This window comes from Amphichorda felina (assembly GCF_050947745.1).
Source record: "Amphichorda felina strain 45539 chromosome Unknown scaffold_6, whole genome shotgun sequence".
In the NCBI taxonomy this organism is placed as follows: domain Eukaryota; kingdom Fungi; phylum Ascomycota; class Sordariomycetes; order Hypocreales; family Bionectriaceae; genus Amphichorda; species Amphichorda felina.
In genome coordinates this window covers 1,261,556-1,286,391 of record NW_028145044.1, presented here as the reverse complement: position 1 = coordinate 1,286,391, position 24,836 = coordinate 1,261,556, and the positions used below count along the sequence as shown (strand labels likewise).

At 57.2% G+C, this 24,836-nt stretch overlaps 11 protein-coding genes across 11 annotated transcripts; 5 read left to right on the top strand and 6 right to left on the bottom strand.

Moving 5' to 3' along the window:
- Positions 1-1,580: 1,580 nt before the first annotated feature.
- Positions 1,581-2,786, bottom strand: ACO1O0_006248 (F-box protein; the record flags this gene model as incomplete). Its single annotated transcript, XM_083195642.1, has 1 exon — positions 1,581-2,786. The coding sequence occupies one exon, from the start codon at positions 2,784-2,786 to the stop codon at positions 1,581-1,583; it is 1,206 nt and encodes a 401-aa protein (XP_083048658.1).
- Positions 2,787-3,039: 253 nt separating this feature from the next.
- Positions 3,040-4,707, bottom strand: ACO1O0_006247 (uncharacterized protein; the record flags this gene model as incomplete). The annotated part of the gene is made up of 4 exons (XM_083195641.1): positions 3,040-3,544; positions 3,627-3,791; positions 3,857-4,368; positions 4,423-4,707. The coding sequence occupies 4 exons, from the start codon at positions 4,705-4,707 to the stop codon at positions 3,040-3,042; spliced, it is 1,467 nt and encodes a 488-aa protein (XP_083048657.1).
- Positions 4,708-5,318: 611 nt separating this feature from the next.
- On the bottom strand, positions 5,319-6,366 carry ACO1O0_006246 (fumarylacetoacetate hydrolase family protein; the record flags this gene model as incomplete). The annotated part of the gene is made up of 3 exons (XM_083195640.1): positions 5,319-5,425; positions 5,509-6,018; positions 6,090-6,366. 3 exons carry the CDS (start codon positions 6,364-6,366, stop codon positions 5,319-5,321), a joined length of 894 nt encoding a protein of 297 aa, XP_083048656.1.
- A 602-nt stretch (positions 6,367-6,968) lies between these two features.
- ACO1O0_006245 (cupin domain-containing protein) lies at positions 6,969-8,099 on the top strand (the record flags this gene model as incomplete). Its single annotated transcript, XM_083195639.1, has 3 exons — positions 6,969-7,209; positions 7,285-7,719; positions 7,792-8,099. 3 exons carry the CDS (start codon positions 6,969-6,971, stop codon positions 8,097-8,099), a joined length of 984 nt encoding a protein of 327 aa, XP_083048655.1.
- Positions 8,100-8,798: 699 nt separating this feature from the next.
- On the top strand, positions 8,799-11,068 carry ACO1O0_006244 (ion transporter; the record flags this gene model as incomplete). The annotated part of the gene is made up of 4 exons (XM_083195638.1): positions 8,799-8,956; positions 9,019-9,153; positions 9,203-10,020; positions 10,080-11,068. 4 exons carry the CDS (start codon positions 8,799-8,801, stop codon positions 11,066-11,068), a joined length of 2,100 nt encoding a protein of 699 aa, XP_083048654.1.
- Positions 11,069-11,312: 244 nt separating this feature from the next.
- On the bottom strand, positions 11,313-12,315 carry ACO1O0_006243 (cytochrome b5 reductase family protein; the record flags this gene model as incomplete). Its single annotated transcript, XM_083195637.1, has 3 exons — positions 11,313-11,869; positions 11,926-12,003; positions 12,054-12,315. The coding sequence occupies 3 exons, from the start codon at positions 12,313-12,315 to the stop codon at positions 11,313-11,315; spliced, it is 897 nt and encodes a 298-aa protein (XP_083048653.1).
- Positions 12,316-12,748: 433 nt separating this feature from the next.
- Positions 12,749-14,693, bottom strand: SPB4 (ATP-dependent RNA helicase SPB4; the record flags this gene model as incomplete). Its single annotated transcript, XM_083195636.1, has 2 exons — positions 12,749-14,461; positions 14,517-14,693. 2 exons carry the CDS (start codon positions 14,691-14,693, stop codon positions 12,749-12,751), a joined length of 1,890 nt encoding a protein of 629 aa, XP_083048652.1.
- Positions 14,694-15,710: 1,017 nt separating this feature from the next.
- On the top strand, positions 15,711-16,880 carry DGK1 (diacylglycerol kinase; the record flags this gene model as incomplete). Its single annotated transcript, XM_083195635.1, has 1 exon — positions 15,711-16,880. One exon carries the CDS (start codon positions 15,711-15,713, stop codon positions 16,878-16,880), a length of 1,170 nt encoding a protein of 389 aa, XP_083048651.1.
- A 3,976-nt stretch (positions 16,881-20,856) lies between these two features.
- ACO1O0_006240 (KxDL motif-containing protein) lies at positions 20,857-21,609 on the top strand (the record flags this gene model as incomplete). Its single annotated transcript, XM_083195634.1, has 3 exons — positions 20,857-21,161; positions 21,285-21,437; positions 21,528-21,609. 3 exons carry the CDS (start codon positions 20,857-20,859, stop codon positions 21,607-21,609), a joined length of 540 nt encoding a protein of 179 aa, XP_083048650.1.
- Positions 21,610-22,776: 1,167 nt separating this feature from the next.
- On the bottom strand, positions 22,777-23,367 carry ACO1O0_006239 (uncharacterized protein; the record flags this gene model as incomplete). Its single annotated transcript, XM_083195633.1, has 1 exon — positions 22,777-23,367. One exon carries the CDS (start codon positions 23,365-23,367, stop codon positions 22,777-22,779), a length of 591 nt encoding a protein of 196 aa, XP_083048649.1.
- Positions 23,368-24,162: 795 nt separating this feature from the next.
- ACO1O0_006238 (uncharacterized protein) lies at positions 24,163-24,771 on the top strand (the record flags this gene model as incomplete). The annotated part of the gene is made up of 1 exon (XM_083195632.1): positions 24,163-24,771. One exon carries the CDS (start codon positions 24,163-24,165, stop codon positions 24,769-24,771), a length of 609 nt encoding a protein of 202 aa, XP_083048648.1.
- Positions 24,772-24,836: the final 65 nt, after the last annotated feature.

The window sequence follows — 24,836 nt, the reverse complement described above, 5'->3', positions numbered from 1 at the left end:
TTGCGGTTCATTTACTTCGCCCGAGAGATGGTCAAGGCTATCAGTTAGCGCCATCACAGGGGTCCCTGCACGCTTCCACCCGATATAAAAACCTCGACACCTTGGCATTGCGAATGGCTCGCACAGAAGGCGCTCAGCGGAGATACAGCATTATTTAAGCCTCGAGCTGGTTCTTTGACGTCTCCTATGGCCCTCATTCTGGTGCTAGGATGGTCCGCCAAGACTTGCGAGAAAGTTTGGCGGGATTGCGAATACGCGGAGATGAACGTCTGGCTGGACTATGCAGAGAAACCCTTCAGGAACTACAGATCGCTACCGCTGCTGCACACGATACTGCTACCAGCAGTGCGATTTCCAGCTGAGTTCCGCGTATAAATCCCTCTTGAAACGTGGCACGGGCCGCAGCAACCTAAAACGGGGAGCCAAATTCCAATAATAGAATAGCGGTCGGGAAAGAATAGTGAAAAGAGTGAAAAGAGAATATTTTGACATCTAAGCATTGAAACCTATTGCCTAGGTCTCTTTGATCTTCAGGCACTAGCCAAGACGATCTTTACCAATTAGTATGATGAACCAGTCACCCCACATTACATTATTCAAATAGCTCCTATCCTATAAATAAATAAAAATTAGAGAGATTTGCCTACCGCCATCATCACACTGGTAGTCTTCTTGGTGAGAATACCTGTCTCGTGGTCGCTCTGGTTTGCCTCCATGGACATGTCCGTGCTCGACGGGATGAGCATCGCCGACAACACAAATAACGTCGGGATTCTGCTCCATTTTTGTTCATTTCACATTCATAGGATGTTAACGTTTCGGGCCAGCGTTGGTACGGTCTTGCAATAAATATTATCTAGCTAGCTGGCCATCAAACTCTTGGGTACCATACAGAGCAACGTGCTTCCAAGCTCCGCCCACAACGTTCGCCCAAGCCTCACAGAACCTAGAGTAAGGCGTTTATCCAAAATTCAGGTGTTTAAACTTTGGCGTAGGTGTACTCCCAAGGTATACATTGATAAAAACAAAAGTGGAATGGCTGTGGACAGAGTCGGAGGCTCCTGGCCAGAACGGACCAGCTCCCGTAGACGGGGTGTTCCTCGCATTGCTTCACTGGGTGGCTTACGTGGTTGGCTCATTGTTAGTGTCTTTTTTTTTTTAAACCTATTCTCAAACCAAAACATATTTGAGGGTGTTGAGGACGCAATAATTGCAGGGTGGCAAAAAGGGGTAAACGCTTGATGGGTTTCGTAGGATTGGGTGGCCAGTCAAACGGTTTTTTTTTCTAAATACTGGCATCACCAAAGTTGTTTTCTTATATCTACAACCACTCCTTTGTACCTGTACTATCAAAGCTATAGGGAGTTGTTCCTGCCGTCCAGCAGAGTAGTTGTTCCCGTCACTTAGTTCAGGCAGGTGCTTCGGGCTAGCAAGTACTTACCTACCTAATAGTACATGCTCACATAAAGATGCTTCACACGGAAGGACTCAATAAATAGCTTGATTCCCTACCTACCTTAAATCAATAAAGTAATAACACCGCTTCCAACCATTCCAACCTCTTCCTGATGCTACCTCTATCACATATCATGACCCCAACCCCGTTTCGACCATATTTGGTCCCTTCCAACCGTGGTGCAATTATGGTTGTTGTGATTTGGCGTATACCACCGACAGCGACGATCTCCCATGATGGGCGTGGCACCACGAAGGGGCCCAATGAACCTGTCGCACGGCTGGTCCTCCTCCGGCCTCGGGGCCCCCTCGGTGGTTTCGTGAGCCCAGTCCGCGCTGTGCCACAGCGCCTTGACCACTCCGGGAGGATACCTGCGGCAGCGCGGCTCGTTGAAGAAGCTCCTCTCAGACATGGCGCGCCACTTCCACTCAAAGGGCGACTCGCACGGGCCCAGCTGGTGGTAGGCGCGAGTGTCCACGACCCATCCGCACATGGCGCCTCTCTTCGCCCACGTTATGCTCACCGTGTAGTCGGTCAGGCACCAGGGGCACGAGGCCGACACGCCCTTGCACGGCTGGTACTCGATGCCTGGGTTGCGGGTCAGTTCGTGCACCTCATTGAGGAACGGCGAGTCTTGCCTGCTGCGGGGCTTCATCGAGATGTGGTTGCACAGCTTGTTGCTCTCGAGGTGGTGCTGCACGCCGTAGGTGTCCCCCCGCGGGTGCCAGAACTCGCCCTCGGTGAGCAGGAACAGCTCATCATTGATGATGCGCGCGGTGCGCTTGAACTCGATCCTCACGCCCGACTCGGTCCGCTTCCTCACGGAGAGGTCCTGTTCCAGCTGGGTCGGCGGGAGGCCGTACTCGGGCCCTAGGTGGTGGCGCCGCATCACTAGCCGCGCATCCGAGTATCCAACGGGCTCGCAGCTTGCGATGCCGAGCATGGGGTTAGGGACCACAAAGTCGGCGCAGACTTCGGGCCACCGCTGGGCAAAGGAGGGCCGCTCGTGGTCCCAGGGGTGCAGCTGGACGCACCCGAAGCAGAAGTACCAGCCCGGCTTGTCGCGCTCCAGAAGCTGGAGGAATTCCTCGCGCAGCCCATTAGTCTGGGGGTGAGGAAATCTCGGACCGAGGAGCTCGTAGAAGGGCCGGCAGGTGATGGCAACGCAGACGTGGGATCCCGGGGGGAGGAAGTCGAGAATGTGGAGGATGAGTTCTGGGGGCAGCTTATGGAGCGACCCCCGGGGATCACAATCGCGGAGTTTTCGGTCACGCTGATGGGTGTGGTACCGGCTCCTGAGCAGGTTGCGGACCTTTATGATGGCTTGCATGGTCCCTTCTTTTCCTCTTTTTGGCTCTAGATCTTTTCGTTCTGTCTTGAGGCTCAGAAGGCCTTAGGAGCTATACCTGTCCGTGGTTCAAAAGAGGAGAGAGGTCATCTAGGTATGTAGATGGAGATGGGGTGGCGGTGGCCCCTTTTGTTGAGCCGATGACGCTCTGACTGGGCTCGAAGCATAAAAGACCGTTCGATCACGGGGTGGCTTGTATTCAAACTACACCACCTGAATCACCTCAGTCCGTCACTCAGCTCTGTCTGGCAATGAGTTGACGGATGGCCCCATCCCATCGCTCCTCCATGACCTCCTCGGCATCATACCCATACGCCCATGCCTGGGTCATGGGATCTGACCACTGGTTAGGGCTGCTGACGAAATGGCGGCCCTCGGTCTCTGGACACATTGCCTTGTCCCGGGCGCGCTGCTCAGGCCCGTCGGGGAAGTGCCACAGCATAGCGTTGACCATGCTCGCCTCCTGCATCATGCCCGTCCTCTGACTCCGCGCCTCCTCGAAGATACCAAGGACGAAGCCGAGCTCTGAGGTGGAAGCAATCTTGCTGACGGCCACAGCCAGGGCGGCGCCATCCTCAACCGCCATGGCTGCACCCTGGGACATGTAGGGCACCATGGCGTGGGCTGCGTCGCCCAGGACGACGAGACGCGACGAGGGAGAGACCCAGCGCTCGAGTGAGTTGTTGCCCATGAGCGGCCATTTGAGAGAATTGGTTATGAGGCTCATAATTTTGCAGAGTCTGTAATTCTGTCAGGTAAACAGTGTCCTATCAAGATGCGTGGCGTTCAAGGGGGACGGAGGGGACGGAGGGGACGGCTTACTGGGGATCCCAGCCTCCAAACTCGGCCCTCATGGCTTCTAGAGTCTCTTCCTGACTCGCGTTCTGCCACTGGGCCGGATCTGAGTTGTCAACGTGCGAAAGCACCATGTTGAAGGACTGCCCTGACGCAATGGTGTAAGTCATGACATGGCGGTCCTCCCCAATCCTGCGGCCAAGTTAGACATCTGGAACTGGGGCCAAAACTGACAACTGTTGGGGATGTCTGCTCACCAGAGATTTATGGCCGGTTTCTCGAGGATCCAATCCAGCTCCGGAATCTCACGCATCTTTCTTACGTCCACCGTGGCGCGATAGACGGCGAAGCCCGTGGGTTTGGGGACAGCTCTTGGACCAGCGGGGATATACTCTCGAGCGGCAGACTTGACGCCATCAGCTCCAACCACCAGATCTGCCCGGAATACAGTCCCATCAGCCAGCGAGACAGATGGAGCTGAGGGGTCGTAAGCGACCACCCTGCTGTCCAGGACAACCGACACTCCCAGTGCTTCCGCACGCCTGAACAGGGCCGTGTGCAGATGGGCGCGGTGCACGACATGGTACGGCGCCCCGTACGTAGAGGCGAACCCTGGGGACAGATCTGTGTACCCAATGCGCTCGCCGCTGCTCCAGCGCCGAAACGAAATGCCGTCTGGCTGCACAGCCTGGCCCGCCAGCTCGTCCATGACGCCCCAGCGGGCGAGCAGCTTGCCTGCGTTGGGCGGGATCTGGATCCCGGCGCCGACCTGTCACTGTTAGCAAGGGAATACAAATATTACAGCGCTTGTATGAGGTATCACCTCTGCAAGTTGTGTGGCCTGCTCCAGCACGGTGACCTTGTGCCCAGCCCGTGCGAGAGCGACGGCAGCGGCCAGGCCGCCCAGCCCGGCTCCAACGATCAGCACGTGGAGCTGCAGCCTTGGCTTTGTCAAAGCCGCATCTGGGGCTGGGATAGTCTCCCGCCTCAACTCCTTCAGGAATTGGAGGCATTTGGACGGGTATGTGGTTGTCGTGAAGTGCGGCCTAGCTCGCCCACCACGGCTGCTGCCATTGTTACTGGTCGATGCTGCTCCTGCGTTTGTCATTGTTTCGCACCTAATGGGCTGATGAGGTCGAGTCTCCAGGGCGGCGAACTATTAATCTTGCCATTCCATTCATCCGACCCCATATCTGCAAGCCATATATCCTGCTCCCTCGGAATGATTCCTGCAGGCGGCATGGTTCGGGGGTTGTTCGTGGCCCCGGAATGGATCCGTCTCCCGTCGCCGTCTCCAGGCTCCACTTCCCCGGATTGCCATGCCGGTCCTCGGGTGTCGGCATCCCGATTGGCTGCCCCAGATCACGTTGGATCAGACAAGTCACAAGTGCACATTGGTTCATTGACATGGACCATGTGTGTTATTACTCGTAGACTGTGTTAGACAGTGGCAGTGTGTCTGACTGTCCGCGGCCAAGGTAGCATCAAGGCCATACGTCATTGGACCATAAACAACCATCGAAATGCAGATAGTAACTATTAGTAGTAGTACTCCGTATACCGTATAATCTCATCGCGGAACAAGGAAATTACTGTGCAAGGCAACTGCTAGGTACTGTTTACACCAAGGTCCTCTTATTATCCGTACAATCAAGATTGTATTTGTTGTCTCATTTCTATTCAAATTGCATCTATATGTCTACCGTGTACTAGTAGTTCTCAGGCAAACTTAACCCCGTTCCGCAGCGTCCCAATACCGCTGATCTGGACCTCCATCTTTGTCCCTGGCACCAACCACTTTGGCGGCTTCATCCCAGCACCAACTCCTGCAGAAATACGCCCAGCAGTTAGCAAATGATACACCACCACGGAGGAAGGGCAGAGGTCAATCGATTGGCCGAGTACTCACCTCCTGGTGTGCCCGTCATGATGACCGACCCGCGCTGCAGAGTCGTCCCCGACGAGAGGTACGAGACGAGGTACGCGCAGTCAAAGATCAGGTCGCTCACGTACTCCTCCTGCCTCGTCTCCAAGTCCACGACCGTCTTCATGAGAAGCTTCTTGGGGTCGCCACCCACCACATCGGGACGGACAAGGCAAGGGCCCAGCGGCGCGAACGTGTCGAACCCCTTGGAGAACCCCCACTGCGGCACGTTGCCCGCCAGCGCCGGGTCGCGCTGGAGCTTCCTTGACGAGATGTCGTTGCCGCACGTGTAGGCCGCGACATAGTCCATGGCGTCCTCAACCGCCACGTCCTTGGCGTCCTTGCCGATGACGATGCAGAACTCGCCCTCGTAGTCGGCTTGCTCGTCCTGGCAGATCTTCGGGATCACGACATCGGCCCCGTGATCGTGCACCGTCGTGTTGGGTTTGAAGAAGATGGAGGGGAAGGGAGGCGGCTTGCGCCCTGCTTCCTTGACTGCATCACGGGAGGACCTCCTGTCAGTGAGGGCCGTCGGCACAATTCGGATCGGGTTATGCTGTGCTCACTATGCTTTGCGTAATTCAACCCGACACATCGGAGTATCGGCACATCGTCCTGGGCCAAGGGTCCTAGTAGCTTCTTGACCGTCACGACCTCGTCCGAGACCTTCGTGGCACCGGTCGTGTCGTAGATACCACCGCCCTTGATGACTTTGGCTTGCAGCCTCGTGTCTTCGCAAGTGTCGCCCAAGTCAAAGTCGGGCCTAGGAAGGATCGGTTCGCCGCGCAGGACCCTCCCGTCCTCCGCCACGAAGCGAATGAGTCTGGTCCACGCAACTCGCATATTGTTATTTCTGGAAGCCTCCGATACTCTTTTCAGGTTCAATGAGGGGTTAAGATGCTGTGTTTGGACTTTTGGACGATTTGAACTTAAGAACCTGTGCCGTCATGCCAGCTCCGGCTGTGTATGTTTGTGCTCCGGAACGGTTCCGGCCCCTTGTGGTGACCGGAGCAAGTGGGGCCTCCGCATAGTATGCAGCATGCTGGATTCTCGACATTACCTGGTCATTTTCAACTCATTCTTCTCCCGCTTATCAAGGGAAAAGAGGGTCCCGGTCGCGTGTCAAACCAAAGAACCCAAATTGTGTACACAAAGGACAAGCAACGAAATCGTCGCCCGACATCGGGAAAGGGCTGAGGCAATGCGGTCCACTTCCCCGGTTTACCCCACCCTCTCCCGGCAACCACACGCCGGAATCATCCCGACCCAAGTCATACTGCTCTATCGATCTCGGCTCCTCCAGCTCTTCCCGAGTCCTCCCATGTAAGCGAACAAGGGGGAGGGGGGGGTTGCTGGAATGATATATTACCCACGATTCAGTCCTGGTGGCTGAAATCGGGAATCATGAAGAGTCACTTGCCAGTCTAAGTTGACTTGTTATCAAAATGGCGGCAACTGCACGGCTTAGTGACGAGACGGCGCAGCTTCTCCAGAATGCGGAGCAGAATTATACAAAGCCCCTCTGGCTTCAGATGGCACGCCTAAACCCGCCTCTGCCAAACCCCAGGTGCACCCCTCACGTCTGGGAGTACGAGGCCATCCGCCCCAGTCTGATCCAGGCAGGAGAGGTCGTTACAGAGCATCAAGCTGAGAGACGTGTACTCATGCTTGTGAATCCATCACGAGGTAAGACTACTCAAATATCCGTAGCCGGCGCAGAAGGCTTTTTGGACATGCGCTGACACAAGTCTTGTGCTAAAGATGCCCCTTTCACCACCGACACCATCTATGCCGGGCTCCAGCTCGTCATGCCCAATGAGACGGCCAAAGCTCATCGCCACACGGCCTTTGCAATGAGATTCATTATTGAGGGCCAAGGGGGATTCACTGCGGTCCATGGCAAGCGCATCAAGATGCAGCGAGGAGATGTCATCCTCACGCCGACGTGGAACTGGCACGATCACGGCAAAGATGGTTCCGGCCCCATGATCTGGCTCGACGGTCTTGATCTGCCAAATTTTACACACTTTCCAGTTCACTTTGTCGAGCACTATGATGCTCCTCGGTATCCTGCTGTCGATGTCGACATTTCTGCGTCGCCCATTGTCTTCCCGTGGTCAAGGATGAAGAAGGCGCTCGACGAGGCCGAGGGCGAGTACGTGACCCGTCCCTATCTCCACGAGGATGGTTCTGAGGGTAAGTCCCACGTCCCAGCTGCGGCCCCCCTTTGGCAATCTAAGCTTCATCCAGCTGATAATACAACGACAGTGAGCAAGATTCTTGGGGGCTCTGCCGCACGCCTAGCATCAGGAGCCAAGTCAGGGCCTGTGCAGGAGACGGCGTCATCCGTGTACCACGTCATTGAGGGCTCGGGGCGAAGCCAAATCGGAGAGTCGACCTTCTCGTGGAAGAAGGGTGATACGTTTTGCATCCCGTCTTGGTATGCCTACGAGCACTTTGCTGACGAGGGGGAGGCTCCGGTGTATCTGTACCGCTTCGATGACAAGCCCATGTTGAGATCGCTGGGCTTTTATCGCACATCCACCATGGATGTCGAGAGTCTTGTGTCCACCTAGTGATCGAGGCCGGACGAGTAACATTGGATGGATGTCAAATAGGCGAGGGCTCTGAAATGAAGTAACCGACTTTCGCCCTTATCAATCAGCCGTTGGTTAGTATCACATTATCAATCAATTGCCGTCTTTGAGAAGGCAGAATTTTGGGGCAGCCTCTTGTAGATAATGCCTGTGAATGATGGATGATGGGACGCAGTGGGCCATAGGTGGGGGGGATCGAGATGGCCCACGCGCTTGATCAACTCATCCGAGGATTGAAGCTGATAGCTTTGACCCCGCAGAGCCGATGTCCACGTCATGAGGGAGGTGGTGTAGGAGATGCATGGGCGGCCGATACGATTGCTTCAGGATGGCAGAACAGGGAAGGGGGCCAAGATGGATGGTGGATAAGAAGGATAAGGGGTTGAGAACTTGAGGGGGCCAATGGCCCTGTGCACGCGAAGCGGAGACGACGACCCTGGCATGGGTTGCTCCTTCCCCGGTTTCCAAGCCACGGACCTGCCTCACGTTTCACTTCTTTTCCCCAACCTTCCTCGCCCTTTCTCCTTGTAGGAAAGGGTTCAGACCCTTCAAACCCTTTGTTGGTCAGGCCAGGCACCACCGCACCAGCCACTGCGAGGTTCGAGGCTAGCAGATTGCCAGATCCGCAGCGGAGGAAGACGAATTGACGACACCGTCAGAGATCCGAGGCTGTAAGCGATGCCTGTCCGCGTTAAGGCGAAGCCCCCCCAGCGGCGTGATTTCTCGCCCGTCGGAGGCAACGGCGGTGGCTTGGCCCCAGCCCAATTCTTTGAGTGGGAGCTCCCTCAGATCGGCCCTGAGGACGACTTTAAAGATCTTGTCGAGAAGCTCTCCATGTAAGTCTGGGGAAGCCCGTGCAACCGACTCGCTCTGTCTCGGACTGACATCTGCCCCGCAGCTTCTTTGGCGACGTAATCGACCTCCCCAGCTCCTTTGAGCAGCTTCGCACCACCGCTGCCGGCGACTGCTTGCGTATCCTCGTCGACCATCTGTGCAAGACCTGCACCAATCCCGCCATTGTTAATGCTCTCTTGTGCGTTTCCAACTACCCTCGTCCAATCAGCCGCTGACTCGGCATACAGAGCCCTCCGATGGCACTACTCGGCCGAGAACGAGCATCCCGACCTCAGCCAGGCCCGCGCCAATGGCTGTGAGATCGTCGCCTGGCGCTTCCTAGCCCGCCAGTCGGAGCGCGATGCCGTCGACTACTGCCTACATGAGATCTCTGGCAATGATGCCATTGACGTTAATCCCATGGTGCCCAGCCTGTTCGGCAACATTGACGAAGAGTGCCACGAGCGCTCACCACTCCTGCCAAACCCCATTGGGGTAGGCCTCGGCCTCCGGAGCGCCGCGAGGCGTGCCGAGATGAGGCATGTCATCCCCAAGCTCAAGTTGAGTTCTGCTGCCATCGGCGAGGACCCTCGGAAGGGGACCCACGGTCGCACCGGTGCTCTCAAGGACCTCAACGCCCTTGAGATTGCCGTCATCGCCAATGCCAAGCGCTTCCTCAGCCAGCACATTGTTCAGAAAATCATCACGAGCCTGTGGCATGGCGAGATTGTATTCTGGGATTCCGTCTCAGCCAACGCGACCAGGAAGCCCCGTTATTACAGCGTCCACACCACCGACCCCTTTTCGCGGCTCCGTGTTCCCAAGTACCTCAAGGCCTGGGAGGTGGCCTTCTTCATCATATTCCTGGCCCTCTACTACTCTGTCGTGCTTGAGAGGAGCCATGCGCATATACCGGTCATCGAGGTCGTCTTTTATGTCTGGCTGGTGGCGTTTCTCTGGGACGAAATCCAGGAATGGGGCGACGCTGGGATATTCTACATGGCCGATTTCTGGAATCTGTTTGACCTATCGATGCTTGGAATCGGCATCGTATTTGCCGCTCTGCGTAAGAACCATGCATGCTTCTACACGCCCGCCAGCCAGTTGTACTAACCTTCGAGATAGGAATCATTGGCATCTCAACTGACAATGCGGACATTACCGACACAGCGTTCGATATCCTGTCCCTCGAGGCTCTTGTCGTTATCCCGCGCATCTGCTCGTTCCTGAGCCTGAGCCCCTATTGGGGTACGCTAATCCCCTGCTTGAAGGAGATGTGCAAGGACTTCTTCAAGTTTATGATTCTCGTTGTCATCATCTACTGCGGCTTCCTGACGACATTCTCCCTGGTTGCGCGCGACAAGTTCAGCATCGGTGTCATCACCTGGGATATCACCAAGATCTTTTACGGCAACACCGGCATCGGCTTTGACATTATGAACAATATTGACCAGAATCTTGGCCCACCTCTCATGATTCTCTTTATCACGCTGAGCAATATCCTCCTGATGGGTTCCCTGACAGGTATGCTTTCCAACAGCTTCGGGCGCGTCATGGCACAGGCTCGAGAGGAGTATCTCTACTTCTACAGTGTCTATGTCCTCGAAGCATCAACTAGCTCACGGCTCACGCACTTTTACCCGCCTTTCAACCTCATCGCCCTCGTCTTCTTCCGGCCCTGGCAGGTCATCTTCTCCCGGGACGATCGCTTCCGCTACGGTCGCGTCATTGCCCTCAAGGTCACCCACCTCCCCATTGTCGGCGTCATATGCGCATATGAGTGGCTCGGACGCAAAGTCAACAACATCAAGGAGAAGTCGGAGTGGGAGGGTTTCTCTGGCGGCCGCGGGCGTAGCGCCTCCGAGGCCCCGAGGAGGGTTCTCAGCCGGGCGAGGGGAGGACGAGGCTCGGTGTCACATCGACGGCGACTATCAGACCAGCTCAGCCCCGATGCGCGGAATGGTGTAAGGCCACCATCGGCGACGGGGGCTTCTTGGAGTGTGGAAGAGGAGGGTCAAGAAGACAGTGGGCCAAGCAACACTGAGCTTCTGAGGAAGATTGACAGGCTCACGGAGCTTGTCATGACGATGGAAGCAGAGAGGCGGAGAACGTAATCTAGGCCATACCACCTTGGATGAGTATACGAGTATGAAGGGAATCGCGGTAGCATGGGGATCTCACCTCTCTCTTTTAATGGTCAGGACCGCCTTCATCACCTTGGACACGACTTATTGGAGTAAATTTTCACTAAGCTTGTTCTTTCTGATCAATTTCCAGCTGGCCTTCCAACAGACCCATTTTCAAAGTGGCTTACCATTATCTTACATGTTTCGCCAACCCCCCATCCAAAGCCGCCATTTAGAAACGATGGATCCGGTCCTTCTTATACCCTAGCTGCTCCAAAATCCCCGGGCTCCCCCGCTTTCCCACCAGCGCAGCCTCCATCGCCGGCGGCCCGCACACAAACACCCTGCCCCGGCCGGCCTCGGGCACCACCTCGTCGAGTAGCTCCCTCGTGACGCGGCCCTTGCGGTGGGGGCTGCCCTCGCCGGGGCTGGTGACCGCGTAGACGGCCCTGAAGCGGCCGGGGAAGCGCCTCTCGTAGTCGCGGAACTGGTCGCGCAGGAGCACGTCCGCGTCGGTGTTGACGCCGAAGACGAGCGTCATGGACGTGGTGGTGTCGGAGGGGTCGCGCAGGATCCCCTGCGCCAGCTGGTAGACGGGGGTGATGCCCGCGCCGCCCGCGATGAGCGTGATGTGCTCGGGGTTCGCGCTGGCCGCTGGGGGTTTCCACTGGGGCCCCTTGAGCGGCAAGGCAAAGAGGAGCGTCTCGCCCGGAGTGAGGGAGTGGAGGTGCGTGGACTGCTTGCCCGAGGGGTAGTGCTTGACCAGGAAGTCGATGTGCCCGGGCTCGTCTGTCTCCCCGTCAATGCAAGAACCGGATGACAGGTTAACAAATGGCTTTACGTACCTGATGGCGTGACGGGCGTGTAAGGGCGTGCGACGGGGGTCCAACTACCCTTGGGCCATGAGACGGTCAAGAGGGCGGCTACCGCAGTTAGATTGAGGCCATTTGCACACGACGGGGGGAAGGCTCACATGTCAGAGGCAGCCCGCTAACAGCATCCGGACTCGGAAGCTTGAAGCGCAGGCGCTTGGTGTTGTGGTTGACCCTCTCAGAGCTCTCGAGCGGCAGCGATACAAAGGCGGGCCCGCCGCTAAACACCTTGGTTGGAGCACCCGAGTCGGCGCGCATCGTGCTGTCTCCCATGACAAAACGTGAGACGGTGTAGATGCCCACGGCCAGACCCCCAGCCGCGAGGGCGGTTGAGGGTCGTAGACGGGGGAGGATGGCGCTCATGGTGTGTACCTAGGTATCAATTGGTATCACGGATATAGCCGAAATGCAAGATGCAAGGGGCGCAAGGCTTTTGGCCCTGTATTACGTATGGCAATATATATATATATAATATATATATAAACACACTTCGATGTTGGGATGGAATGTCCGTTCGGGACCGAGACAAACTCAATCCCAGATGGCGTCAGGCTGAATGTCAGCGCACCTTCGGACAAATGCCATATTTCCGGGTCCGAACCGGTCCACTGTAAAGCCGCATCGTATGTTCGAAATTCGGCGAATTGGGAATGCAGTCCGCGAAAGCCCGTACAGTCGAAAATGGAACGCGACGCTGAATAGATGCTCCAGTATTTATCAACATTTATGCAATGGCCCCCGGCTTTGACTGAATCAGGTACACCGTTGCCCATCCAGGGTATATCGATCAGCCCGCCTAGTCAAAGCCCTCAAACTCCTCCTCCTCAGCCGCCGCCTTGGCCTTGTTCTGCATGCGCACCTGCTGGATCAGATCGCTGAGGCGCGCCTGGTCCAGCTTCTCCTCGTCCGTCATCTTGGACACCTTCTCCGCGTCTCTGCGCTTGCGCCGCTTCTCCCGCCGCTCCACGCGCACCTCCTCCTTCTCGTGCTTGTCGCTCCACGCCTCGTTGTTGTTCTTCCTCTTTCGCTTGCTGTCGTCCACCTTGTCCCGGCCCTCACCTGACTTCTCCGCCTCCAGCGCCTCCAGCCTGGTCTGCTCGCGGGCCTTGTCCTTGTAGCTGTACGTGTCCCAGTCCACCTCGTTGCCCAGCGTTCTGTCGCCCTGCCACAGTTTGATCTCGGGCATCTTAGGCATCCGCAGCAGGCCCCATCCGTGGCCCAGGTCCGCCCAGTCGAGCGAGTTTGTCCGGAAGATAGCCGTGGCCTGGTGGCCTGAGTAGCTGCGCACCCAGCTGACAAACGCCTTCTGCGCCTTGTCGTGCAAGGCGCGATCCTCCCGGACCAGCCTCCGGATCTTGCTCGAGGCCATCTCCGCGTCCTCCTGCGCTGTGTTGGTCGCGGGCTTCACCAGCGGTGAGATGGGCGTCTTCCGTATCTCCAGGAATCGAACGTAGTCTTCCTCCGGCCCCGGGTGGAGCATCACCACGGCTAACCCCTTGCGTCCGGCGCGCCCCGCTCGGCCGCTCCGGTGGATAAACACCTTGGGGTCCGACGGGGCGTCCACCTGAACCACCAGGTCGACCTGGGGAATGTCCAGCCCGCGGGCCGCCAGGTCTGTCGTCAACAATACCGTGGGCGAGACGGAGGTGATGAACCGGTTGAAGTTCTTCTCCCGCACTTTGGCCGGGTGCTTCCCATGTAGGGGAACAAGCGTGAAGCCTGACGGGAGCAGTTCCGGGAGGATGTGCTGAAAGTAATCAACCGCGGCACATGTAGACAGGAACACGATGCTCCGCTGCGGTCGCACAGGCAGCCGGTCGAGAAGCTGCGCCAACGCAGGGAGCTTCTGGCTCGCCGGCTTCACCAGATAAGTCATCTGCAGACTGGCGGGCGTCCTCCTGTCCTCGAGAATGGCACCGTCCTTCATCTTGACCTTGACCTCGATCTTGACCGGGTTGCGCAGACCCACCCTGATAATCTCCCCGACGGCCTCGCTGACGCTCGCGCTGAAGAGTCCCGTGCGCCTCTGCTTTGGTAGGTGTCCGAGAATTTTCTGCAGGTCCTGCTTGAAGCCCAGGTCCAGCAGGCGATCAGCCTCGTCCAGGACAAGAGCCTCAAAGGAGGACTGCGGGCAGTGGACGTGCGGGGACGAGAGCAGTTCGACCAGACGGCCAGGGGAGCCGACGAGGATATTCGGGCTATGTCGCAGGAAGAAGCTGAGGTCCTGCGCGACCGTCGTGGTCCCTCCCACCAGGAGCTGGGGCACCACCACAGGCGTTGTCGCTGTGGGTCGCTTCTCCTCGTCTTTCAGGTGTGGCAGTAATTCGGCCGACGGCGGGTGGAACTCGAGGAGCGAGAGCAGCACCGAGTGAATCTGCACGGCGAGCTCTCGGGTCGGGGCGACGACGATGGCGCCGACGTGGTGACGCTTGGTGGGCTCTTCGATGCGCAGGAGTTTCTGGATGACGGGCAGGAGGAAGGCTAGGGTTTTGCCACTACCTGTGACAGCCTGGAAGTAATTGAGTCAATAGAAATGTTTAATGGTGGGCGCAGAGTACACCTACCTCGACGACAACATCCTTGTTCCCCATGAAGTGAGGCATGGTAGCGGCCTGCACCGGGGTCATCTGGCTGAAACCCATGGCAGAGACGGCCTCCAGAATCCATTCGGCCAGCGGAGGAGTCAGGGCGTCCCAGGCTCTGGGATTGCGCCTCACGGGCGCAACTTTTCCGGAAGCCATGAGTCGAAATATGCTGGTGGATGGCCCAGCTTAATTGTTGATGGAGGGGCTGGCGTTTCAATCCCCAATGCTCATGGTTCATTTCAAGATAATTTTTTGGTTCTTATCGATAGGGGTGGCTGATTGGCTTATCGATACGTATCCAGGTGTGCACGCGGGAAACCCCCAAACTGACAAAGCCCCCACTGGACGGATATGGCAAGGGTCCTGATCCATGGACACAAATTGGGTGGCACGCGAGTCGCGACATCCGAAGATGCCGGGTCACCGCTACAGTTCACGGTACAGTGATGGCTGGAGGAGAGGATAGAAAGAGAAAGGACGAGGAAGAAGAGAGTATAATAACAATAAGACAAAACGTATCAAGTGCAATGTTCTGTGCTCACCAAGAGACGGCTTAATATGCAGGACCGGCACCCAGCAGACAAGAAGCACCACGCACGCCAATGAAGTCACTGCTTACCACTGCTCGCTGGGGCAGTCACATGCCATCAGCTGCCGCCAACCCACGCATAGCGCCATTCAGCCCAACCCCGGACAGCCAACAGCGCTTTGAGCGGGTGGGAAAAATCTCGTGCTCGCAGCATGTCGGCCACCAGAACACAAGCACAATCAGCAGGCCCATCCCCCGACGCACCTCGCACCGCTCAATCTCCGTTGCCTCCGGTCTCCTTATCAAAACCTGACGAGCACGCATGTGCCTGCCCTCCCTCCCTGCCCGCCAACCTCAGCGTCCATCATGCGGCGGGGGACACAACCTCTGCTGCATCACCGAGCATCAACCTGGATCCGTTAGATTCTGCAGATCCTTCATCGCTACACCCCACGACAGCGCATAGCCTGCGCCTCCTCTCGCTCCTAGACTGCCCCGGAAATCCTCAGGCGCGCCCTTCGCGCCGCGACACTCATCTCCACTCTACGAATAACTACACCTTCTGGCCCTCGGGCTTCGATTCTCTCCGCCGAATCGTCGTCGGCGCCGTCACCTGTCCCGCCCTTCCACCCTTTCCCTTCGCCATGTCAACCCGTCGACGCAAGGCGGGCGTGCCCGCGAGCCCTAGAGTTATATCCCCGTCCCCCGATCCTTCAGAGAGCAGCCATGAAGCCTCGTACGAAAGGCGTATGACACGCTCGGCGGCTCGGAATCGCAAGTCTCAGTCTCAGCAGGCTCTAGAGGATGATGAGGTGGACGACGAGGCCCCGGGCCTCCGAAGGTCACGGACCCGAAGTCGCTCCCCCATTGATACCCACACCGTGCCGCGCATGACCGCGAAGAGAGCTAGCAAGCCGCCCAAAATCCCCGAGGAGGAACCGTCACCGCCACCCAACGGCAAGACCGCTACCTCCAACGGCCACCTGGCCCCCCCACAGCCCACGATAGGAGGTTGGTCCTGGCGCGACTTCAGCCGCAGCCCGAGCCCGCTGGGCCTCATCCCTATCCACCGCCACTGGCGGACCTTTGTCCACAAGCACGAGGTCCCGCGAAAGGCCCTCCACGTGTCGATCGGCTTCTTCGTCGTCTGGCTCTACGTCGGTGGGACCCAGACCAGCGCCGTGCCGCCGTACCTCATGGCCGGCCTCATACCCATCACCACGACGGACTGGCTGCGGCACCGGTACGCCTCGTTCAACCGCTTCTACGTCAGGATGCTCGGTGCGCTGATGCGCGAGAGTGAGTACTCCGGGTGGAACGGCGTCATCTTTTACCTTCTGGGCGCGTGGCTTGTCCTCTACTTCCTGCCCAAGGACGTCGGCGTCATGAGCGTCCTGTTGCTGAGCTGGTGCGACACGGCCGCCAGCACCTTTGGCCGCCTCTGGGGGATGTACACCCCTAGGCTGCGCAGCGGAAAGTCGCTCGCCGGCTCCCTGGCTGCATTCGTCGTCGGCGTGGCCACGTCGTACTTCTTCTGGGGGTGGCTGGCCCCAGCCATCGGCCCCATGCCCGGCGACGAGAACTTCATGTTCAAGGGCGTCCTCTCGCTTCCCAGCGCGGTGTCCAACGCCCTCAGCCTGTCGGAGAGCCAGGCGACCATCTCGGGTTCGCTGGCCCTGGGCGTGGTGAGCCTGTGGTCCGGCTTCGTGGCCTCGGCCAGCGAGGTCGTTGATCTGTTTGGGTGGGATGATAATCTAACGATACCGGTGCTCAGCGGCATCGGGATATGGGGATTCCTCAAGATCTTCGCCTAGGCGGAGGACGGGCCTGAGGGAATAGGAAGGTCTGGATAATTTATACCGCTCCGAATGGGGCGCGTCTGGGTGGGGTATTCAGTGGTAGACTGGAGCTCTTCCCGACTACATGTACGATAGACCCCACAGGAGGGCACGACCATCATCATAGTCTCGATAGAGAGCATTTTTCTTGGGAAATATTATAGTATTCATACGACTCTTGACAGCTGTGGCCGTGAGGCGGATCAGTCCTGTACTCCCAAAGCTGCCCGACGCCCAGCCCAATGCAGCTCACTGTAGGCCCGTTTATGTGGCCGCAGCATGATGATGTCGTGCAGCTACCGGAGTCCCGGACATCCAGAGGCAGCATCGACATGCACATGTTCGCACGTTCGCGCGCACACTCGCCAGAGAATGTGAGTGAGCCTGTTCACTTGACAGTTGACACTGACCATCATCAATCATTCCCCCTAAATCCCATGCAAAGCCACGCTCGCCCATGCACAGACGGTACCAGAAGGAGTAGAGGCCATGCCGACGGCGCCGCCCCCATGCGAACCGGCCAGCTGCATGACTTCCCTGGAGGGGTGGACAGCGCTCACGCGGCGTGCCCACACCTCCGCTGGCAACCTATGAGATTGTGCCCCATCATCAGTGCTTCCCACGCAAGGGCCTCCCCCGAACGCTGCACACGCCTGCTGGATCCATTCGAGGCCCTGTCAGCCTTGACCCTCCTCTGCCTCTCACTGAGATGTTTTTCTTCCCTTTCCCTTTCCCTTCTTGCTTGTTTTCATATTTTCCCCGTGTTTGAGGAGACAGTCCTGCTGAGTTGTCCCTGCTTCATGGAGGAGGCGTGTACATGCTGTCGATCCAAGTCTTGTCCCTGTTTGGCCTCGGAGGGGAAGGCGGGATATGGGAAATGTCATGGTGGGTCAGTTGTTCTTGGAGCTTCTGGAGCGTGTTTCTGGATCACATATCATTTAGTTCGGCGATCTAACACGATGGGAACAATGCGGGCCGAGAGCTTGACAGGAAGGATTCGGGCTGGGCTCAGACAGTTGCAGTACCGGCTTACTTCCCATCGCTGTCTGTTCCGGCTCGCTGTCCTTGCCATCCCAAGGGCCCGGCCCGGCTGAGGCTACCGGCCTCGGGTTTGTAAGGGAGGCGTTGATTGCTGCTGCTCTGTATTATTTGCAGCTGGCGCGTATCATGTGGCCATCTGTCATGGTACATGGAACTACTAGTAATTATAGGCGGCCCCATCGACCGGCCGTGGGCCGCGGCCCAGGGTCGTTCATCCTCGCCGTTCCGACACGATGCTGTTCGCCGGAAGGCGGACGGAACGAGGCCTTTGTCCATTTCTCAGCTGCGCTCTTCCGTATCCACTCTTTGTCAGCTATGTGGACTCGAGCAGTGGCGGGAACTCGCAGGTCATGTCCAGACAATGTCTCCCCAGCATGTCTCACAAGCAGGTATCAATTGGGCGCGGAACACCGAGGGACAAGATTAATCGCGAAGGGCATCGCGTACACCGCTCACCGCTCGTCGGCATGTTTCCCCGTGTCACCAAGGTGTTATGTCATTGCCCCGGATGAGAACCTGTCATCTGGCCCTCCCCCCGAGTTCCGTGACATTGATGGGTCACCACCACTACCACCACCGCGGCGCCACTCCGCACGCGAAAGGTTTTGCTGGCCGCTGGCGCCACGAATGCAAGGAGAGCTAAGGCGGAGCGACGGCATAGCGAACGGATACATGGAAGCGGACGGTTGGGCAGATGGGGGGAAATCTGGGGAGGAGGGGTGGCTTTGCTGGCTCCGTCGGTCGATCTATTGCGCTGTGCGGCGATTCTTGCGTGTTCTCATGCCTCCAAGACAATGGAAATGTGGTGACCCTACTGGGCGATGGGAAATTTGAGCAATACTCGTAGACAAAAGTCATACGTATATACAAGTACTAGTAGACAGCCTTGAGGTACATATCCTCGATGTCCCTCGAAGATAGAGTCCTAGGGAGGGGTGTTGAAGTGGGGGAGGGGCAAATCAACTCGGTCACAGAAAGGATCGCTCCACGTCAAGGTATTTGGGTATTTTCACCCAATAGATAACTCAAGAAGTCGTCCAGCCATGCTCTCCGAGTCTTCACACCCTATTTATGACCAATAAAGACAGTGAAAATTCCCAAGTGGAGGATGAGATGTTGCAACAGGGCCAAGGTCCCGTCGCAGTAGTGGAAAGTACATCCTATGCTTCACACGGCAGCGCAGATACCCGCTTTGAACCTGCCAAGGCGAAACTGGGTGTTAGCACCGCCTGGTACCGCCGATGGGGGAGCTCTGAAGACTCGGATGGAACATTGATCGAAGGCCATCCCACCCAAGCACCCAAGGCCGCGACAAGGCAAAGACCCGGATCCCTGTCAGGATTTTTCCCTTTCGGACGATTGTCTGGCGGATATCTTGACAACGCATCAGCACAACTCACAACGCAGGAGGAGGAGGAGCACCAGCAGCAGTAGCAGCAGCACCAGCATCCATAATATTTGCAGCCGGCTCTACCTGCCTCTGGGGCTGACTGCAGTCCTGCCCGATCAACCAACCCCCCCTGCCTGCCTTACCCGAATCTCCCTTCCCAATCCTCTTCCCTCGCAGGCTCGCAGGCTCACATTCTCGTCAACCTCCGAGCGACCCCACGCCCACATACAGCCCAAGGGCCATCGCCCTGCGTGTGCAGTGCTTTCTGTGGAACGACACCCCGGGCAGTGGGCACTTGGGAATCCAGCGCTGCTTTTTCCGTCAATCTGGGAACTCGATCGCTAGCGTCACCATCGCGCTTGTTCCAACCGACAACGACACTGATCGGCTGGCGCCCATCCACCCCATACGACGGTGGCGTGTCCTCATCCGGCTCCGTCCTGCCTGGACCTCCGTTCTCCGGGTTTCCTACGACGCCGTTTCTCGCTTTCCCCTTTGCCCCGGTCCATTCCCTATCCCCTGGAGCACTCGTCGTCACCCTCCGCGGCCGACCTGTCTTCTTGTTGGGCTCAGTTGCTAGTGCAGCCACCCTTTATCCACATCTTCTGCCTGGATGATGCCCAGATATGCTGGCCATGTCACTAGCCGATGATTTCAGTCTGTCACTCCTGCCTTGACCCAAGTCCTTTGAGTGTAACAGACCCCCTTGTGGCTTGGACCCGCCTCCGGGTCTTGCTTGACAGGCCTCCTGTTCATTGCCAATGCCTTCTCATGCCGTCCAGTGCTGCTCCACGTCTCCACCAATCCTAATTCATGATCCTTTTTTTTTTATTTGCCTCTCGGCGTCTGCGGAGGTTGTATCGCGGCTTTGGGACCCTCGTTGCTCAAGCCACACCCCCCGGGGCGGACTCGAGCCATGACACTCTGGGTTTCCTCTTTCACTAATGGCTCGTTGGCTAGCCCTACCTTTCATTTTGACTCCATCTCCAATTCTCTCTTACTGTTGGCTCCCGGCTAGTTGGTGCAGCCGAGATGGGTCCCTGCCATGCGCTCGGCGTATATTCGCCCACACCACACCGCGCATGTACACACACCGTCGGCCGTGACTATCCTCGTACAGCTTCTCGGCCATCGTGTCATCGTCCATCACAGCCCTTGTCTCTAGAGCGGGGTCTTTGGCCGTTGTGTCAACGAATAGAGTCATGATATCTTATCCTCTGGCTCAAGTAGTGTCAGCTTGGGTGGTTTCAGGGTGTCCCGAAAAACTATAAAAAGGGCCAACTTGATCGAGCTTGATCCAATGTCTCCTTCCTCCTTCCTTACCACTTCTTCACCAGCTCATTCATCGCCCTCTCTACTCTTCCCAGACTTGGTTGCTTTTCAAGCATCCTACCTTAGCCTCCTCACACACCCGAGTGTCTCATCACCTCACTGTCTTACAACAGCCTCTGTTGTGCTATCAAGCAAGCCTCAGCATACCCACACTTGAATTTCTGTGTCAGAGCATACCAGCAATTCATCATGTCGGCTCCTTACCAGACGTCCTACTCCATGCCAATGGGGGCCCCATCCCAGCACAACCAGTATCCTGCCTACAGCCAGTACTCCGCCTCCCCCATGGACTGTGACGAGACCATGAGCCAGGCCTCCGCGGTCCCCTCTGGGTACTCGGCCACCTCCGCTGGATACATGCGCAGCTCCACTGGCGACTATGAAAGCACTCACTCGGCCAGCGGAGTTGACTTTCAGGAGTACATGCAGGATCGCTTCTCCAACTCCTTCAATCCCATTCCTCTCGACCGCAGCATGGCCGTCCAAGCCCAGACGTGAGTTTTACCCTCTCTCAAATGTTTACAATACCGCGAGTGGCAACCAAGAAAAAAAGTTGCTATTCGCGGCCTGCGTTGCGTTACGTGAATCTCCAGGGGGCTAACACGGATGTCGTACAGATCTGGGAAGCTGAACGCCAAGCACCGCGAGCTCATGGAGCTGCAGCAGCAGGCGCAGGCGCGCCTCGCTAGAACCCGCGAGCGCTTCCAGGAGGGCATGCGCGATGCCCGCGAGGTGCGTAGTGATCTCGAGTGGACGCAGAAGAAAGTCACGTAAGTACTATTACGACTCCCAGGCACAAACCGCTAGTGGCCGTTCTTGGCCAGTTTCAGGGAATCGCAAGGCTGACATGGAACGGATAGGTCGCTCCAGAACAAGGCTTCCCGCAAGCATCCCAAGGAGTACGCCAAGGCTCGCGCCCGATTCCCTTCTCCTGAGTGCTAAGGGGCATCGATCGTTTTGAACCGCATCGCCATCTCCATTTTGCAAGCTTCAAAATTGTCATTTTATATGCGACGCACAAAAAGCACATCTGCTATTTTCATGCAGGAACGGTTTGTCAATTACGATACCACGGGGCCCTTGATGAGGCTCTGCTTGTTTTTCCATTTATGGCTAGGTGTTCCTCACACGCCTCCTCCACTACGGCACGATCCGGCGGGAGCGAGGAGGTCCCACAGACACGTGGGAGCCACGACGAGCGGCAATCTCGCAGCTGCGGGCCGCGGCGAGCGATCAGATCTCTTGCTGCTTTTACGAATCGCGGGTGTGGGGGGAACCAGGGGCGGCTGTTTGACGACTTTATGGCTCATGATTGGATGTTTCGGGACGATCTAAGGTTGGTTTCTAAGCGTACGCCTCCCTCCACGGCGGCTGCAGGATCAGGGACCCGCGGGGGACGACGCTGGCTGGGCGACTGCCCAAGCGCCAGGGGTCCAGGCGGGTCTTCCTGTGGCCGGAGGTGATGGACTTGCAGCTGTCACTTAGTTCGGCGGCATCTCTTAGGACGGTACCGAAAATGGCCATGGGCCGAGGGATGGGGAAGATGGGGCGGGTGTAATATAGCGCTTTTCTTGTTTGGGAGGAACATCTGCTCCTTTGGGTATCATGGTGTACAGGTCCGGAGGATAGCTCCTTCCTCTCTGTTCATAGGCGTACTAGGAGGTTTTCCCGATATCAGAGCATATGATCTCTTTGCTGACAAAATGTCACTCGTGCCCAGTCCGTAAGCGGGGCGAGAGGCCATCTTCGCACCGTGGAGTGTGATGACCGCCCACACCATGCATCCAGACCAGGGATAACATTCTCCGGACCGACCCAAGGCGTCTCTCATCATCCCCCGTCATGTGACTAGCTTCCAACGTTCGATGTGGACAAGCAGGAACCGTCGACGAGTTGGTGCAGGGGGGGAGGGTGGTCACGTGACGACCATCCCCCCTTTGGAATTCAGAGGTGCTGGCGAACTCCAAGCGTCAACTCAACCATGACGTAGATCGTAAGTGATCCAGAGAAACCAATAGCTGCATAGATTTCATACACAACTCGGAGTCTGTGCCCCCAAAAGACGCTTGTCCTATGCATGAGCTAGCCGGAGGCTTCCCTGAAACCTGCTCAGGTGAGGCCGGTCGTCTGGCCATCGTGGGAGATCCACGTCCCTCTTGGCTGCAGCCCCATAGCCTTCTCGAGCTTCTCCCATGGATTACGGTTGGATAGTGTGTCGTAGTATCCCTCGTACCACGGCTGCCCCTGGGCACGGTCGCTACCATGGTGTTGGGCCCGCGGTCCTCGCCTGTAGTCTTCTCCTCCACCGGGAAGCCCCGTGAACCCTACTCCTGCAGCCGGGCGCTGTGGAAGCCCGTGGGGTAGTGCTTGCGCGGGCTCACTTGTATTCCCTGAGGGAACGTGGTCCGGGTTCGTCCCGTGCTCGATAGGTGCACCTTGAGCCCCGGCATTGTCGTCATCGCCGTCGTCAAGATCGATCTCATCGGTGTTGGCTGCCCTCGTGGCTTCTTTAGGCGCCCTAGTTCCCATAGGGGTAGAGTTAGACCCCGTCGGGGTGGGCTGCACCGCCTGCTGGGTGGTGTGGACGGCGGCATCGGCCTCAGGGTTGTACTTGCGCTTCTTCTGGGGCCGGTCCTGTGCGCCGAAGGACGAGAAGCCCATCATCTGCGCCATGGCCTGCTCGTCTGCTTCCGGGTCCATCGTTGCGGTGTCTTTTTTTTTAACTCTAGTAGGTGAGGCGATGAGAGAGCGAAATGAGATGCCGTGTGACGTGATGAGAAAAAGTCGCGGAACAAGCTCGGTGAGGGTTTCGTCCCAGCGATAATGCCGCGATTAGCCGGATGCGCAAACGGCGGTTCGATGCCGCCTCTTTTATTCTCAACTTCCCTAGATATTGTCGCCTGAGTGGTATCGAGTCTGTAGGTAGAACCTGCCAACAATTGGGAGGTACTATTGAGGCAGTCGCTTAGTGAGTCTATGAGATGAGGTTGAAAGAAGGAACGACGAGGATGGCCCACACGGGGAGTAGTCATTGGTGGATCCGTGGAGCTTGGCCCTCGCCGCTGTTCATTCGCCGAACGGTCGCCCTTCTACTCGTAGTTCATCACATCCCCTTTTGAAGACTGATTATTCAAATTAGCCGCCTCGGGCGAGGTTCTTCCTCCTGGTTGGTCATCTTAATTGAACACTTATTTCATAACATTTCCGGTATGGTATCACTTCTAAAACTCGAGTTATGAAACCTGGGTGAGCCAAGGACCACCGGAAGCTCAAGGTTCCGAAGCTTTACGAGTACGAGTACAAGGGTGACAACATAATTGCTTCTCGCAGTACGGATACCTTGATATCTTTTCACCAAAATTATTATTGCATGGACATTTTTTTCATTTCCTCTCATAATACTACGAGTTCCCTGCTACCTTACGCGACTGCTTGAGCCCTTAGTCCATACACGAATACACCTTGAACCCCAAAGCTCCATTTGAGCTCTGGGCAATGGCGGAGCTCACGCCCATCACCATCAACCTCCCCTCCAAATATTCGTCCAACAAGTCCAGCCCTAGCGGCTCATCGCTCGCACCGTCCCTTGACCAGCTCGTGCGGACATGGACTGTTACACACTCCACGCTCGCCATGTGGCGCTCGGCCCGCAACGTACGCATCACCTACGCCAAGCTGGCGCCCAAAGACGGCGCTGATGGCCCCGTGCGCGTGGACGACCTCGTCGAGTACGAGCCCAGCAACAAGACTGGCGTGCTCAAGAAAGTCGAGGGCGTGGACACGGCCACTGCCAGCGGCGGGTGGGACTGGCGCGGCAAGGGCTGGCTGTTCTTTGTCGGTAGCCATTGGGAGGTGCTGGCGTGGGGGGAGGCAACGACCGACAATGGCAGCACTGAGCGCTGGGTGGTGACTTGGTTTGCACCGACCGTCTTCACCAAAGAGGGCGTCGATGTGTACTGCGACCGCAGGGAGGGCCTGAGCGACAAGACGTACTCGGCTGTCCTGGAGGCGTTGAAGAATGTCCAGGCTAAAGAACTAGCGAGTATGGTTGAGAGGGATATGCAGCCTGTCGAGATTAAGCTGCCGTGGACAGAGAAGAAATGATACCCTCATATGGGTGGAAACTCATATGGATGCGACTTGGAATATATAATATGTTGGATCTTGTT